This window comes from Pseudophryne corroboree, chromosome 1, assembly GCF_028390025.1.
Source record: "Pseudophryne corroboree isolate aPseCor3 chromosome 1, aPseCor3.hap2, whole genome shotgun sequence".
NCBI lineage: Eukaryota > Metazoa > Chordata > Amphibia > Anura > Myobatrachidae > Pseudophryne > Pseudophryne corroboree.
In genome coordinates this window covers 701241125-701257852 of record NC_086444.1, presented here as the reverse complement: position 1 = coordinate 701257852, position 16728 = coordinate 701241125, and the positions used below count along the sequence as shown (strand labels likewise).

General features: G+C 43.9%; 1 protein-coding gene across 2 annotated transcripts in view; it reads left to right on the top strand.

The window, feature by feature from the left end:
- Nucleotides 1-16084, top strand: part of APBA3 (amyloid beta precursor protein binding family A member 3) — a 157670-nt gene extending 141586 nt beyond the window's left edge. For both annotated transcript variants that reach the window (XM_063914843.1, XM_063914842.1), the window contains 3 exons: nucleotides 4666-4785; nucleotides 14130-14270; nucleotides 14346-16084. In XM_063914843.1, the coding sequence (XP_063770913.1) occupies nucleotides 4666-4785; nucleotides 14130-14270; nucleotides 14346-14417 (333 nt within the window). In that variant the 3' untranslated portion in view covers nucleotides 14418-16084. The remainder of the gene's footprint in view (nucleotides 1-4665; nucleotides 4786-14129; nucleotides 14271-14345) is intronic.
- Nucleotides 16085-16728: the final 644 nt, after the last annotated feature.

Sequence of the window (16728 nt, the reverse complement as noted above, 5' to 3'; positions counted from 1 at the left end):
TGTGTGTACCTCACATTACAATGTCTAAAGAGTGTTTCATGCACGGCGGAGTGCTTTTCTTCCCCAGGTGGATCACTACAATGCACTCGGGATAGTACTCATTCTCAGGCTAGTGGATCCGAACCAGCATGGTTGGATTCTCTAAAAGGGATGATCTCGAATATTTCTAATAAATTATCCCAGAATGAGAAAGAGATGCAATACTTAAGACAGTCTGTGGATGACCTGATGAATAGAGATTCAGTTCCCATACCAGCGTCTCAGACCCCTGCCATTTGTCCACAAAATCGTACACTGGCCCAGTTCTGCAGACTGACACTGATGACGACGTGTCAGACGCAGAGGATGGTAAGGTGGACTCAGTGGTGGGGGGGATGCAGCTCTGTCACAGGGGGTACAGGCTCTGATAGAAGCTATTAGAGACGTTCTGCAAATTCCTGATATGGTGACAGAGGAGGATGAGGTGTCTTATTTTAATGTAAAAAAAAAAAAATCCTTGGCTACTTTTCCTGCATCAAAAGAGTTGAATTCTCTGTTTGAGGAAACCTGGGTTAATCCTGATAAAAAGTTTCAGATCCCTAAGAGATTACTCACATCCTTCCCTTTCCCTCAGGATGATAGGAAAAAATGGGAAAACCCACCGTTTGTTGACGCATCAGTATCTAGGTTGTCACGTAAGATAGTCTTACCTGTCCCTGGAGCAGCCTCCTTAAAGGACACGGCTGACCGCAAAATTGAGAACACTCTCAAATCTCTCTACACAGCTGCTGGGATGGCCCAGAGACCCACCATTGCTTGTGCATGGATCACTAGGGCCATTGCAAAATGGTCAGAAAGTCTAAATGACGAGTTAGATTCCTTATCCAGGGGGGAGATAGTTTTACTCCTACAGCATATACATGACTCTGCAAATTTTATGGTAGAGGCCATTAAAGAAATAGGACTACTGAATGCACGCAACACCGCCATGACAATGTCAACACGCAGGGGCCTATGGCTACTCCAGTGGACTGCGGTCACGGATTCCAGAAAAGGCGTGGAAAACCTAGCATTTACAGGTGAGGCCCTGTTTGGAGCTGAACTAGATACATGGATTTCCAAGGCTACGGCGGGTAAGTCTACACCCCCAGCTAGGAAAACCTACTCTGCTCCTTTCGGACTGCAAAATGTAAAAATAAAACCGAAGGTTCTTCTACGGTCTTCAAAGGCAATAGAGGTAAAACCAGCAACTGCAGGTTCACAGGAACAGAACCCCGGTTCTTCTTCCTCTAAGCCTTCAGCATGACGGTGGTCTGCACTGCCTGGAAGACAGGCAGGTAGGAGCCCGATTTAAGATATTTCAGTCACATATGGGCAACATCATGCCAGGATCCCTGGGTCAAAGATCTTATCTCCCAGGGCTTCAGACTGGAGTTTCAGGAACTCCCACCTCACAGATTCTTCAAATCAGGCTTACCAGCTTCTGAAGAAGCAAGTATGACTTTACAGAAAGCAATTCAAAAACTGGTACAGACTCAGGTCATTGTACCAGTTCCACTTCAACTGCAAAACAAAGATTATTTCAACCTGTTTGTGGTACCAAAAACGGATGGTTCGGTAAGGCCCATTTTAAACCTCAAGTCGTTGAACCCGTACTTACGGGTGTTCAAGTTCAAGATGGAGTATCTGAGAGCGGAGATCTCAGGTCTGGAGGAGGGGAAATTCTTGGTTTCTCTAAATATCAAGGATGCATACCTTCATATTCCGATTTGGCCGCCTCATCAGGCTTATCTATCACCAAGGTAATGGCAGAGATGATGTTTCTCCTCCGCAAACAAGGAGTGAACATAATACCGTACCTGGACGATCTGCTGATAAAAGCACTATCCAGGGAGAGGTTGTTGGACAGCATTGCCCTCTCAACCTGACTACAGGATCACGGCTGGATTCTGAACCTACCAAAATCTCCTCTGAAACCTACACGGAGGCTTCCGTTCCTGGGGATGATACTGGATATGGAGGTACAGAAGGGATTCCTTCCTTTAGACAAGGCATTGGTAATTCAGACGATGGTACGGTAGGTTCTAAAACCAACCCGGATATCGGTGCATCTATGCACTCGCCTCCTGGCGAAGATGGTAGCCTCTTACAAGGCACTGCAGTACGGAAGGTTTCACGCAAGGCCATTCCAGCTGGATCTGTTGGATAAATGGTCCGGATCGCATCTTCACATGCACCAGAGGATCCGTCTGTCGCCAAAAGCCAGGATTTCTCTTCTGTGGTGGCTTCAGACTTCTCACCTGACCGAGGGCCGAAGGTTCTGAATTCAAAATTGGATTCTGCTAACCACAGACGCATGCCTCAGAGGTTTGGGAGCAGTCACCCAAGGGTAACAGTTCCAAGGAAAATGGTCAAGTCAGGAAACCATCCTTCCAATCAACATTATGGAACTAAGGGCCATATACAATGCCCTTCTACAGGCATCACATCTTCAAGATCACGCCATTCAGGTTCAGTCAGACAATGTGATGGCGGTAACGTACATAACTGACAGGGAGGAACGAAGAGCAGAACAGCAATGTCAGAGGTGACAAGGATTCTCCTCTGGGCGGAAAGACACGCTGTGGCGTTGTTGGCAATCTTCATCCCGGGAGTAAACTACTGGGAAGCAGACTTACTTAGCAGACACGGCCTTCACCTGGATGTGTTCGGCCGCTTGACACGTCGGTGGGGAATGCCACAAATCGACATGGTACGCTGATCTACTGGAGATACTCCTAGGGGACCCGTGGCCTCTACCTCTTCGTGAGGACCTTCTACAACAGGGGCCGTTCGCCTATCAAGACTTAGCACGGCTGCTACGTTTGACGGCATGGAGGTTGAGCGTCAAATTCTAGCTCGGAAAGGGTTCCCGGATAGGGTTATTCCAACCCTGATCCAAGCCAGAAAGGGGGTAACGTCTAAACATTACCACCGTATTTGGAAAAAACACATCTCTTGATGTGAGAACAGGAAATTTCCTGCGGTGGAATTTCAACTGGGATGTTTTCAGTCAGGTGTGGATGTGGGCCTACCTTTGGGCTCCATAAAAGTCCAGATTTCGGCCTTATCCATTTTCTTCCAGAAACAATTGGCTTCTCTCCCTGAGGTTCATACATTTTTGAAGGGGGTTCTGCACATCCAACCGCCCTTTGTGCCTCGTACGGCACCTTGGGATCTCAACGTGGTATTGCAGTTCCTGCAATCGGAATGGTTTGAGCCTTTACAGGACGTTGACGTAAAGTTTCTTACGTGGAAGACCGTCACACTGTTGGCCTTGGCTTCAGCAAGACGTGTGTCGGAGCTGGGGGCGTTGTCTCACCAAAGTCCCTATTTGATTTATCATGAAGATAGAGCTGAACTCAGAACTCGTCAGCAATTTCTTCTGAAAGTGGTGTCTGCATTTTATATCAACCAACCTATTGTGGTTCCGGTGGTTACTGACACCTCTGCTACTTCAGAGTCCTTGGATGTTGTGAGGGCTTTGAAGATCTATGTGAAGCGGACAGCTCGTCACAGAAAATCTGACTTGCTGTTTGTTCTCTAAGATCCCAAGAAAATTGGGTGTCCTGCTTCAAAGCAGACAATTGCACACTGGATCAGGCTTACTATCCAGCATGCTTATTCCACGGCAGCTTTGCCATGTCCAAAATCTGTACAGGCCCACTCTACTAGGTCAGTGGGTTCTTCCTTGGTGGCTGCCTGGAGTGTCTCGGCTTTGCAGCTACTTGTTCAGGTTCGAACATGTCTGAGGATCTTCAGTTTGGTCAATCAGTTCTGCAGGAACCTTAGCACTCTCCCACCCGGTTTGGGAGCTTTGGTACATCCCCATGGTACTAAATGAAACCCCAGTATCCTCTAGGACGTAAGAGAAAATAGGACTTTAATTACCTACCGGTAAATCCTTTTCTCGTAGCCGCCCAGTGCTTCGTTTATTCCTGCACTGTAACTTGGTTAAGTATTGTTGGTTCAGCAGTTGCTGTTCCTGTTTAAAGTTTGGTTAGCATAGCTTTCCTCTAGTTTGTGTGTGCTGGTTCGGAATCTCACCACTATCTTTTCTATCCTCTCAAAGTATGTCCATCTCCTTGGGCACAGTTTCCTAGACTGAGTCTGGTAGGAGGGGCATAGAGGGAGGAGCCAGCCCACACTGAAATTCTTAAAGTACCCATTGCTCCTAGTGGACCCATCTATACCCCATGGTACCAAATGGAACCCCAGTATCCTCTACGGACTACAGGACAAAGATTTACCGGTAGGTAATTAAAATCCTATTTTTGCTACGTGGCATATTGAGGCTAGATGTATGAGGACACATCTGTAGATACCACAAAGCCCTGTAAAATAGTTGCTTACAATTAATAACTTCAGAATAGGCTTATCTGCTTAGAAGGGATATATATCTGCAGCTGCAGGACTCCAAGGATAGTCCAAAGACTTGGGTAACCTCCCTCCTGTAGGCCAACAGGTTTCATCAGGGGTGAAGAAATCCTGGTGACGAATGGGGAATATTTTATAAAATTGCTTGAGTTACTTGATGTGTAAGTTTACAGTAGAGATACTCCACCACTTTGTTTTGGTGTTTATATTTTTTACCACAGGTATGATAGTTTATAGATTGACTAATTACTTTTCCCTTTTAATCTGCAGGAGCTAAAAGGTCAGTCCCGAGTGATTCTAAGCATTGTGCGATGCCCTCCAGTTGTCACAGCTATTATTCAGAGGCCTGACACTACATACCAGCTAGGCTTTTGTGTGGAGGATGGAGTGGTGAGTGTGAAGCAGCTGTGTACACGTGTATGTATGTATATTTCTCTTACGTCCTAGAGGATACTGGGGTTCCATTTAGTGCCATGGGGTATAGATGGGTCCACTAGGAGCCATGGGCACTTTAAGAATTTGATAGTGTGGGCTGGCTCCTCCCTCTATGCCCCTCCTATCAGACTCAGTTTAGAAAATGTGCCCAGAGGAGCCAGTCACGCATATGGAAGCTCCTGAAGAGTTTTCTGCATTTATTTTATATGTTTGTTATTTTCAGGCAGGACTGGTTGGCACCAGCCTGCCTGCTTTGTGGAACTTATCGTGGGGAATGGCCCAACCTTTTGAAGGATTAATGGTCCCGTTCCCCGCTGACAGACACTGAGCTCCTGAGAGAACTATTCGCAAGCCCCACCACGGGGAGCGAACATTCCCGCATCACGCCGCCACCCGTAACAGAGCCAGAAGAAAGAAGAGTGGTGAGTAGAAAGCCGGCGTCCCAACTAGCAGGTCGCCGGCCATTATGGCGGCATGAGGGTACAGAGACGCACGGCTTCTAACCAGGGCGGATTGCGTCTCCAGACACAGTACACAGCTGCGTCTCAGTACACTGTACACGGTACCCATGGTTTTCTCTCCATTTTAAGCAACAGATTACTTCAGCCAGTATTAAAAAATAAAAAAAATCGGGATAACCGCGCACCATTGAAGGGGCGGGGCTTCACTATCAGAAGATCCAGCAGCTCACCAGCGCCATTTTCCCTCTGCAGTGGACACAGATGCTGACTGACAGGGATGCGCATCTCCTCCAGTGTGACTCCAGATTACCTCAGCGGTACCGAGGGTCATAGCTGGGGGGGAAAGATTTTTAGTGTACTTAGTCTGCGGCCCTGCTAAGCTTGGCATTAGCGATAAGGGTGCGGTGGGATCTGGCTCCAAATTACTCTGTGTCTCCCTGAAGGGATCTTTGTGGGTTAATTGTGCTTAACCTTTTCCTGTGTGTGTGGTCACATTTACATTATGTCAGGCAAAGAGTGTGTTTATTGTACAGTGGAGTGTTCCTCTTCACCAGGGGGCTCACTACTGGGTACTCGGGACAGTGCACCTTCCCAGAATAGCGGGGCTGAACCGGAGTGGGTTAATTCCATTAAGGGAATAATCTCAAATATTTCTACAAAGCTATCCCACAATGAGAAAGAGACGCAATACTTAAGACAGACTGTGGATGAGTTTCTGAATAGAGACTCATTCCTCAAACCAGCTTCTCAATCCCCTCCCAGTTGTCCGCAAAAACAATCTCTGGCCCATATCCTGCAGTCTGAATCTTGACGGGTCAGACATGGAGGAGGGTGAGGTGGATTTGGAGGGGGGGGGGATGCTACTCTGTCACAGGGAACAGAGGCTCTTATAGAGGCTATCAGGGAGGTTGTGCAAATTCCTGATAAGATGTCAGTGGAGTGTGAAGAATCTTATTTTAATGTAAAACAGAAGTCCTCAGTCACTTTTCCTGCATCAAAGGAATTTAATACCCTGTTTGAAGAACCATGGGTTAATCCTGATAAGAAGTTTCAGATCCCTAAAAGGTTGCTCTCATCTTTTACTTTTCCTCTGGAGGATAGGAAAAAATGGGAAAATCCACCGATAGTGGACGCATCAGTCTCTAGGCTGTCACGTAAAATTGTATTGCCTGTCCCTGGTGCAGCCTCCCTAAAAGATACGGCTGATCGTAAAATTGAGACTACACTCAGATCATTGTACACAGCTGCTGGGGTGGCCCAAAGACCCACTATTGCATGTGCGTAGATCACAAAAGCCATTGCTAAATGGTCAGGTAACCTAATTGAGGGGTAAGATTCCTTGTATAGGGGGGGATGTTTTACTCCTGCAGCATATACAGGACTCTGCGAACTTTATGGTGGTAGCCATAAAAGAGATTGGTTTGCTTAATATACGCACCACCGCTATGGCAGTGTCAGCACGCAGGGGCTTCTGGCTACGCCAGTGGACTGCTGATGCGGACTCCAGGAAAGGCGTGGAAGGCCTACCATTCACAGGAGAGACCTTATTTGGAGACTAACTAGACAAATGGATCTCGAAAGCTACTGCGGGTAAGTCTACGTATCTTTCTTCCGCAGCTCCCCCAGCCAGGAAAGTTTATTCAGCTTCAAATTTACAGTCCTTTTGGACAGCCAAGTTTAAGGAAAAATCCAGAGGTGCTTCTGAGGCCACCAGAGGCTCAAGAGGTAAACCACGCAAACCAGCAACTGCAGGTGTTCAGGAACAAAACTTAGGATCTGCTTCCTCTAAGCTTTCAGCATGACGGTGGAACGCGAGGCCTGGAGGTCTGTCAGGTGGGAGACCGACTACAATACTTCAGTCACATCTGGTCAAGTTCGTGCCAGGATCCCTGGGTAATAGATCTTATTTTCCAGGGCTACAGACTGGAGTTCCAAGAGCTCCCACCTCACAGATTCTTCAAATCAGGCTTACCAGCTTCACAAGAGGAAAGTGTAACTTCACAGCAGGCCATCCAAAAACTGATACAGACTCAAGTCATTGTTCCAGTTCCACCTCATCTACACAACAAGGAGTACTATTCCAACTTGTTTGTAGTACCGAAACCGGACGGTTCAGTACGACCAATTCTGAACCTCAAATCCTAGAACCCGTTCTTAAGAGTGTTCAAGATGGAGTCTCTGACAGCGGTGATCTCGGGTCTGGAGGAAGGGGAATTCCTAGTGTCTCTGGATATCAAGAATGCATACCTTCACATTCCGATCTAGCCTCCTCACCAGGTTTATCTACGGTTTGCACTACAGGACTGTCACTACCAGTTACAGGCCCTGCCATTTGGTCTCTCCACGGCACCGAGGGTGTTCACCAAAGTGATGGCAGAGATGATGTTTATACTCCGCAAGCAGGAGTGAACATAATTCCGTACCTGGACGATCTTCTGATAAAGGCTCCGTCCAGGGAGAGGTTGCTGGACAGCATTGGCCTCTCAAACAAACTTCTCAGCATCACGGGTGGATTCTGAACCTTCCGAAATCTCACCTAGAGCCAACATGTAGGCTCCCATTCCTGGGAATGATACTGGACACGCAGAAAGTGTTCCTTTGGCATTGGTAATCCAGTTGATGGTTCAGGATGTCCTGAAGCCAATAGTATTCGCATTCGCCATCTGGGGAAAATGGTGGCCGCTTCAATACCGAATGTTTCACGCAAGACCCTTCCAGCTCGATCTGTTGGACAAATGGTCCAGATTGCATCTTCACATGCACCAGGTCTGTCGCCAAAAGCCAGGATCTCCCTTCTGTGGTGGCTACAGACCTCGGTCGGAGGTTCGGAATTCAGGACTGGATCCTGTTAACCACGGACACAAGCCTCAGCGGTTGGGGAGCAGTTACCCAGGGGGTGCAGTTTCAAGGAATATGGTCAAGTCAGGAAGTTGTCCTTCCAATCAACATTCTGGAATTCAGGGCCATATAAAATGCCCTTCTGCAGGCCTCTTATCTTCTTCAGGATCGGGCCATTCAAGTCCAGTCGGGCAATGTAACGGCAGTGACATACATAAACCGACAGGGCGGAACGAAAAGCAGAACAGCAATGTCTGAGGTGTCAAGAATTCTCCTCTGGGCAGAAAAAAAACGCTTTGGCATTGTCAGCGGTCTTCATTCAGTAGACAACTGGGAAGCAGACTTCATCAGCAGACACGACTTGCACCCGGAAGTGTTCAGGTGCTTGACACGTCTGTGGGGATATCCACAAATTGACATGATGGCCTCTCGTCTAAACAAGAAGCTCAAGCGGTATTGTTCCAGGTCGAGAGACCCACAGGCAGTGGCGGTAGACGCTCTGACGACTCCATGGGTCTATCAGATGGTGTACGTGTTTCCTCCACTTCCTCTGATCCCAAGAATTCTTGAAAGAATAAAAAGGGAAAAGTTTCAAGCAATCCTCATTGCTCTGGACTGCCAAGAAGGGCCTGGTATGCGGACCTTCTAGAGATGCTTCTCGAGGATCCGTGACCTCTACCTCTTCGCAAGGATCTTCTGCAACAGGGCCTGTTCGACAGTTACTAGGTTGACAATGTCTAGGTCGACCACTATTGGTCGACAGTAACTAGGTCGACAGGGTCTTTAGGTCGACATGTTCTAGGTCGACAGGTCAAAAGGTCGACATGAGTTTTTAATGTCATTTTGGTGTCGTTTTCTTCGTAGAGTGACCGGGAACCCCAATTAGTGCACCGCCTCGCTCGCCATGCTTCGGGCATGGTGCCTTCGCTCCGCTACCGCTTCGCTCGGCACAGATTACCGTTCCAATCGTAGTCCACGTGGATCGTTAAGTATGAAAAGGTTCAAAAAAAGAAAAAAAATTGTCGACCTTTTGACCTGTCGACCTAGAACATGTCGACCTAAAGACCCTGTCGACCTAGACATCCTGTCGACCTAGTTACTGTCGACCAATAGTGGTCAACCTAGACATTTTCGACCTAGTTACTGTCGACTTTCAATCCGGATCCCATCCCGACTATGATCCAAGCCAGGAAGGGGGTAACTTCTAAACATTACCACCGTATTTGGAAGAAATACGTCTCTTGGTGCGAGAGCAGAACTTATTCTGCGGTGAAATTTCACCTGGGACGTTTCCTGCTTTATCTGCAGGCAGGTGTGGATGTGGGCCTATGTCTGGGCTCCATAAAAGTCCAGATTTTGGCCTTGTCCATTTTTCTTTCAAAAACAATTGGCTTCTTTCCCTGATGTCCAGCCGTTTTTGAAAGGTGTTCTGCGCATACAGCCTCCCTTTGTGCCTCCCACGGTACCTTGGGATCTCAATTTGGTGCTGCAGTTCCTCCAATCGGACTGGTATGAACCAATACAGGAGGTGGACGTCAAATATCTTACGTGAAAGACCGTCACACTGTTGGCCTTGGCTTCAGCAAGACGTGTGTCATAGCTGAGGGTTTTGTCTCACAAGAGCCCCTATTTAATTTTCCATGAGGACAGAGCTGAACTCAGAACTCGTCAGCAATTTCTTCTGAAAGTGGTGTCTGCGTTTCACATCAACCAACCTATTGTGGTTCCAGTTATCACCGACACTTCCGCTACTTCAAAGTCTTTGGCTGTTATGAGGGCTTTGAATGTATACGTAAAGAGGACAGCTCGTCACAGGAAATCCGACTCTCTGTTCATTCTATATGATCCCAATAAAATTGGGTGTCCTGCTTCAAAGCAGACAATTGTTCGCCCACTGAGAAAGGCAGCACTGTTACAAGGATCGCTCTCTCTCACGATCTCCGTTACCAGCAGCGGCCTGACGTGCAGGGCCGTCAGACAGAGAGAGAAAGCGGGGAGTCCTGGCGTCAGCCCGCGTACACGCTGAGCTCAGTGCGGCCAGCGGTAATCAGACGGGCGGCTATTCTCCAGTGCTCGCCTGCATAGTGATCACAGCATCTAAAGCTACATGGTGCTGTGATCATAAAGCATCAAGTATATAAGCTTTATAACAATTGTGATTAATAAGCATTATCAGAAAATAAATTAAACGAACATAAAGAAAATATTATTGATGCTGGGAGATGTTAATGAAATAGCAGTGTTATGCATGACTGTCTGATTAATATCTCTGATGGGATGGAATTGTGATGATTATTATATACAAACTAACAGACTGCTTAAAGTTTAACGTTAAACACACCAGATATGTTGGGAAAGATTTCCTTTGAAATTTAACATTCAAAGGATGATGTGTTAATAATTGGGTGATACATTACAAAAATAAAGCGAATAATATCTAAGCAGCTATAATACACAAGAGCATTTCTGTAAATGTGGTATCAGTCCAAGATAACCAGTGGAGGAATTATTTCCCCTGTATAAAGGACTAATAGTGACACATCCTTGGAATAAAGCTAATAACATACAAATAGCTTCATTCTATAAGAGCAGCCAAATAGCTACAATTTATAAAAGCTTATATGTAAATGTAGCAAAAGGATAAGCAACAATACTGCTGGCTTGTTATACCCATCGAAAAAAAGAAAAAATTATTATATGGGACAATACTAACAGAATACACAGATATCTTGTTATAGGCAATATAGCCTTTATTTCAGTTGACATTTTGAGGGATCACCATTCGGAAATTAATAGTTTTTTATTATCACATTCTGTTTTTCTTATTCACACTATATTTTAATATTTCACCAATTCCTTGATACTATAATTTTAATGTATACCTGTTAAAGATAATACATTTTAAGAAAATGAACAGTGGTTGAGTGCGTCCAAAAAATGCTTCTTTTTTCTTTCTTGTTTCTGATTACATTGTGTGGGTCCAGGACCCAAAAGCATTTGGAGAGCACCTGCGTTTAGAGTAAGAGATAGGGTTCAACAAACCCAAGATATTCCAGTAGCGCAGAATTTACCACGATACATCCAAGTTGTATATATAAGAAAATATTTAAGAAAACTGGTGCTGGATTATATAAACTTTATGTATACTCACTATCCAGCATGCTTATTCCACGGCAGGTTTTCCGGTTCCAAAATCTGTACAGGCCCACTCTACTGGGTTGGAGGGTTCGTCCTGGGCGGTTGCCCGGGGTGTCTCGGCTTTACAGCTCTGCCGAGCGGCTACTTGATCTGGTTTGAACATGTTTGCTAAGTTTTACAAGTTCAAACTTCAGTTTGGTCAATCAGTTCTGCAGGAACCTCAGCACTCTTCCACCCGGTTTGGGAGCTTTGGTACATCCCCATGGTACTAAATGGAACCCCAGTATCCTCTAGGACGTAAGAGAAAATCGGACTTTAATTTCGTACCGGTAAATCCTTTTCTCGTAGTCCGTAGAGGATACTGGGCGCCCACGTGGTGCTTCGTTCTTCCTGCACTGTTACTTGGTTAAGTTTTGCTGGTTCAGCTGTTGCTGTTCCTGTTTAAAGTTGGGTTAGCATAGCTTTCCTCTGTTTGTGTGTGCTGGTTCGGAATCTCACCACTATCTTTATCTATCCTTATCTCAAAGTAGGTTCCTAGACAGTCTGGTAGGAGGGGCATAGAGTGAGGAGCCAGCCCACACTATGAAATTCTTAAAGTGCCCATGGCTTCTAGAGGACCCATCTATACCCCATGGTACTAAATGGAACCCTAGTATCCTCTACCAGTAGGTAATTAAAATCCTATTTTATATGCTGCCAAATTCCAGATTTCTATTTTAAGGAAAAATTACATCACAGAAAGGGTAGTGGATAAGTGGAATAGCTGCCCGTCAGAGGTGGTAGAGACTTAGACAGTAGAGCAATTTAAACATGCTTGGGATAGGCGTATGAATATCCTTACAAAGAACTAAGGATCAAATAGGGTTGCGCTTACCTAAAGGAAAAATAATGTGGCAGACTAGATGGGTCAAGTGGTTCTTATCTGCCCTCAAATTCTATGTTTCAGTTACAGTAGGTCCATATATATTTGGACATGGATACAATTTTGTAATTTTAGCTGTGTTCCAAACTTATTTAAGTTACAGTTCTATAATTATGATTTTACAGTGCAAACTATTAGCTTTAATTTGAGGGTATTCACTTAAAAATTGGAGTTAGAGTTTAGGAATTATAGCTATTTAATATGTAGTCCCCGCTTTTTCAAGGGACCAAAGTTGGGTTATGGTTCAATAGCTCTAAAGTTAGAAGGTCGACATAGACAAAAGATTGACATGGTCTTTAGGTTGACATGGGAAATGATCGACGCATAAAAAGGTTGACACAGGGTTTTGTTATTTTTGGGTGGTATTTTCGCAGTCTCTGCACTTGGACCCCCACTCAGTGCACTGTGTCCACTTACATGGCTTACTTCACTCGCCAAGCTTCGGGCAGGGTGCCTCGCTCCTCTACCACTGCGCTCAGCACTCCAGCCATAGTCCAAGTATGAAAACGGTTAAAAAAAATAAAAAATGTTGATCGTATGTGTATTGACCATTGGTATGTCACCCTTTTGTACCTGTTGACCATAAACATTGTCAACCTTATGACCATGTCAACCATTTGGTGTCAACCTATTCACTGTCGAACTAGACACTGTAGATCTATTGACCGCATACCAAGTAATTGGACAGTTGACTCAAAAGTTATTTCATGGACAGGTTTAGGCTATTCCTTTTGTCATTTCTTCAACAATTAAGCAGGCAAAAGATCTGAAGTTGATTCCAAGTATGATATTTGCATTTGGAAGCTGTTGCTGTAAATCCACAACTTGTGGTCAAAGGAGTTTACAATGCAAGTAAAGAAAAGCCATCCTTAGCCTGCAAAACAATAAAGTCCATCGGAGAGATAGCGGGAGCCTTATGAGCAGCTAAATCAACAGTTTTGGTACAGCCTGAGAAAAAAAGAATGCACTGTTGAGATTGGCAACACAAAAAGGCCTGAATATCCATGAAAGACAACAGTGGTAGATGATACCAAGACCCTTTCATTTGTAAAGAAAAAACATATCGCAAAATCCATCCAATTGAAAAACACTCTCCAGGTGGTAGGCATATCACTATCCAAGTCTACCATAAAGAGACTATTTCACAAGCGCAATTACAGAGGATATACAATAAGGTGCAAACCATTCATAAGTCTTCAAGAAAAAGTCCAGATTACACTTTGCCCAAAAATATCTGTAAAATCCCGCCCAGTTATGGAACAGCATTCTTTGGATGAAACTAAGATTAACCTGTACCAGAATGATAAGGAGAAAAAAGTATGGAGAAGGCTTGGAATGGCTCATGGTCCGAAGCATACCACATCTTCTGTTTAACACTGTGGAGGCAGTGTGATGGCATAGGCATGCATGGCTTCCAATGGCACTGAACCACTACTGTTTATTGATAGAAACATAGAATTTGATGTTGAATATTTTGCAGTTGGTGAGTCAGTCACCAGATCGAACATACATTTCACTTGCTGAAGACAGTACTAAAGCACACACTTACAAACAACAACTGAAGACCTCTGCAGTAAAGGCCTGTCAAAGCATAACAAAGGAGGAAACCCTGCGTTTGGTGATGTCCATGGGTTTCAGACTTCAGGCAGTAATTGCCTGCAGAGGATTTTTGATATAGTATTTGAAATTAATGTCCAATTACATTTGAGCCCCTGAAACAGGGGACTGTGTATAAAAATGGTTGCAATTTCTTATCTTTTCATAAAATATTTGTTTAACCCCTTGATTTAAAGCTAAAAGTCTGCGCTTCAGCTGCATCTCCAGTGTTTAATTTCACATCTATTGTGGTGGCGTAGAGCCAAAATTAGGAAAATTGTGTCAGTGTCCAAATATATATATATATGGACCTAACTGTATGTGTACAATTTGCACTTCTGCAGATTTCTAGCCTTGTGCGTGGCGGTATTGCCGAACGGGGAGGTATCAGAGTGGGACATCGAATTATTGAAATAAATGGACAAAGTGTGGTGGCCACAGCACATGAAAAAATCATTCAGACCCTATTAGATGCCACAGGGGAGGTAAGAATATTCTATCTTCTGTGGTGGGAGCATTTTATTGATGGTGGAACTCTAATCTCAGTTGTCCATTTACAGGTCTACATAAAAACCATGCCAGCATCTACCTACAGACTGCTCACTGGACAAGAGACACCAATATATCTCTGATGAATGCTTCACTTTGTATCATCTTTACAGACTTTACCTGTCCAACTTATCATGTTCAGTTATTTCTTTTCATTGAGAGGATTTTCATATGTTTAGGGCATAGAGCTACCATATTTAGCGCCTACTTTGTGCCTATGCATTTTCAAGATGACTGTTTACCAAGTAGTATTACAATTAAAATATGTTCCAGGCAATTTTTAGATTGTAATTCAGGTTGTTTTGCTGTCATTTCTAATGGTTCCAGTATTAACAGAAGTTTGAATATCCCCTGTGCTGGAAGGAGCTTAGGGGTCTATTTACTAAGCCTTGGAGAAGGAGAAAGCGGATGGAGTCCTAACCAATCAGCTCCTAACCGTCATTTTTCAAACCCAGCCTGTAACATGGCAGTTAGGAGCCAATTAGCTGGTACTTTATCTCCATCCACTTTTTCTCAATCCAAAACTTAGGGGTATTTTTACTAATGCTTGGATGGAGATAAAGTACCAGCCAATCGCTCAGAACGGCCATGCCATAGGCTGTGTTTGAAAAATGACAGTTAGGAGCCGATTGGCTGGGACTTTATCTCCAGCGACTTTCTCCATCCAAGGCTTCGTAAATAGACCCCTAAGTTTTGGATTGAGATAAAGTGGACAGAGATAAAGTACCAGCCAATCAGCTCCTAACTGCCATGTCACAGGCTGTTTGAAAGATGACTGTTAGAAGTTGGTTGGTACTTTATCTCCGTCCATTTTACCTCCATCCAAGACTTAGTAAATAGACTCCTTAGTCACTGTAACATCGTCATTTGCCAGCTTCCTGCACATTTGCTCTTATATGATTACATGAAGTGTCACAGGAACTTCTGCCTACACCAGCAGCTCAATAAAATATTGTCTCCAGCATTTATTAAGAGGGTGGAGCTGTGTCAACAACAGTTTGTCATCCTGACTGTACATTGCATTTAGCTTTTTACTCCTGATGTGTTAATAATAATCAGTTTGCCACAAGTTGCAGCAGCGTGTACACTGTTTTTAGCATGTGCCAATACAAAATGCTACTGGCAGCACAATTGTAGATGTAGGACTTTTTCCATATAAGAAAGAGGGAAGGTATTGTGATGTACACCATGCTCTGGGTGTTAAAAATCTTTTGTGTAGCATATTGTGTGAGATCACAAATTAAATCTTCTTTAGGAACATGTTAGGAATAGAGTTTTAATATGTGCTTTTGGTGCACAACACATTTTATTGTTTGAGGTGCTTTATCTATGGAATTTTGTAAAAATAAATGTCCTCACGTGGTGTACAGTAGAGATACCTATGAATGTGCCTTGGTTTTTCAGTAATATATTTTTTATATATACCACTGGAAATCAGTAACTTGTAAATGTTTTCCTACAATTTAAATACCTGATGCATCCAAAGTTTTGAGAAATAGGTTTTTGAAACAAATTTTCTACTCTTGCGTAAGGGAACCATGTGTGCACTACTATGGACTGAGCAAACTTTTTTTCACTGGTTTTCAGTTTCATAATAGTATCAGCCTTAATCAAGGGAAAAGTGCAATAAGGCAGTAGAACTGTATATGGCAATCAGGGCCCTTTCTGCATTTTATGACTCCTTTCTAATACAGGTTAATAGTGGCAACATATGATATTTTACTGTTAATAAAAGTAATATGTTAACTTCCTTGTGTTTTTAGTTATTCTGTATTTAATTATACATTTTCATACATAATATATTATAGATATGACACAACATTCTAAAGGATTATAAATAAATGATGCATTGTGTAGAATTAGAATTGTAAAACTCAAATACAGTAGAACAGTATCCGTGCCAACTACTATGTTTAATGGATTCACATAAGAACTGCAAATATTTGGTATCAGAAGATAAAAATGACACATCAAAAAAAAAACTCATGAGAGTCCATTATAGGAGCACTTTACTTCTAGATCCTCGTGTGTATTAAAAGGGCACAGACGTGCCCTAATATTAAGGCTTAATCGAATAAACTGAATTTGGCATGGACGGTGCTGCATGCCAAAATTCAGGGCAAAAAAAAAAAAGTAAATATGAGTAATTGGGAACAATATAAAGTTGAAAATGAGAGCGTTTTTCTTCCACTTCCTGTTTGGTCAAAAACTGCCACGTTTCTGCTTTAGCCTATGTGGGATTTTTGGGAAGGCATAATTTAGGGTAGAGGATGCGTTAAGACTAGAGTTGGTGTTTAGTTGGACAGAACTTGTTTCAGTTTAGGGCCTTTTGGGGTTAACGTTTTTGAAAGTTCGTTTTTTAGTTTAGTAAAATATACCCTATTTCTGCTGCGG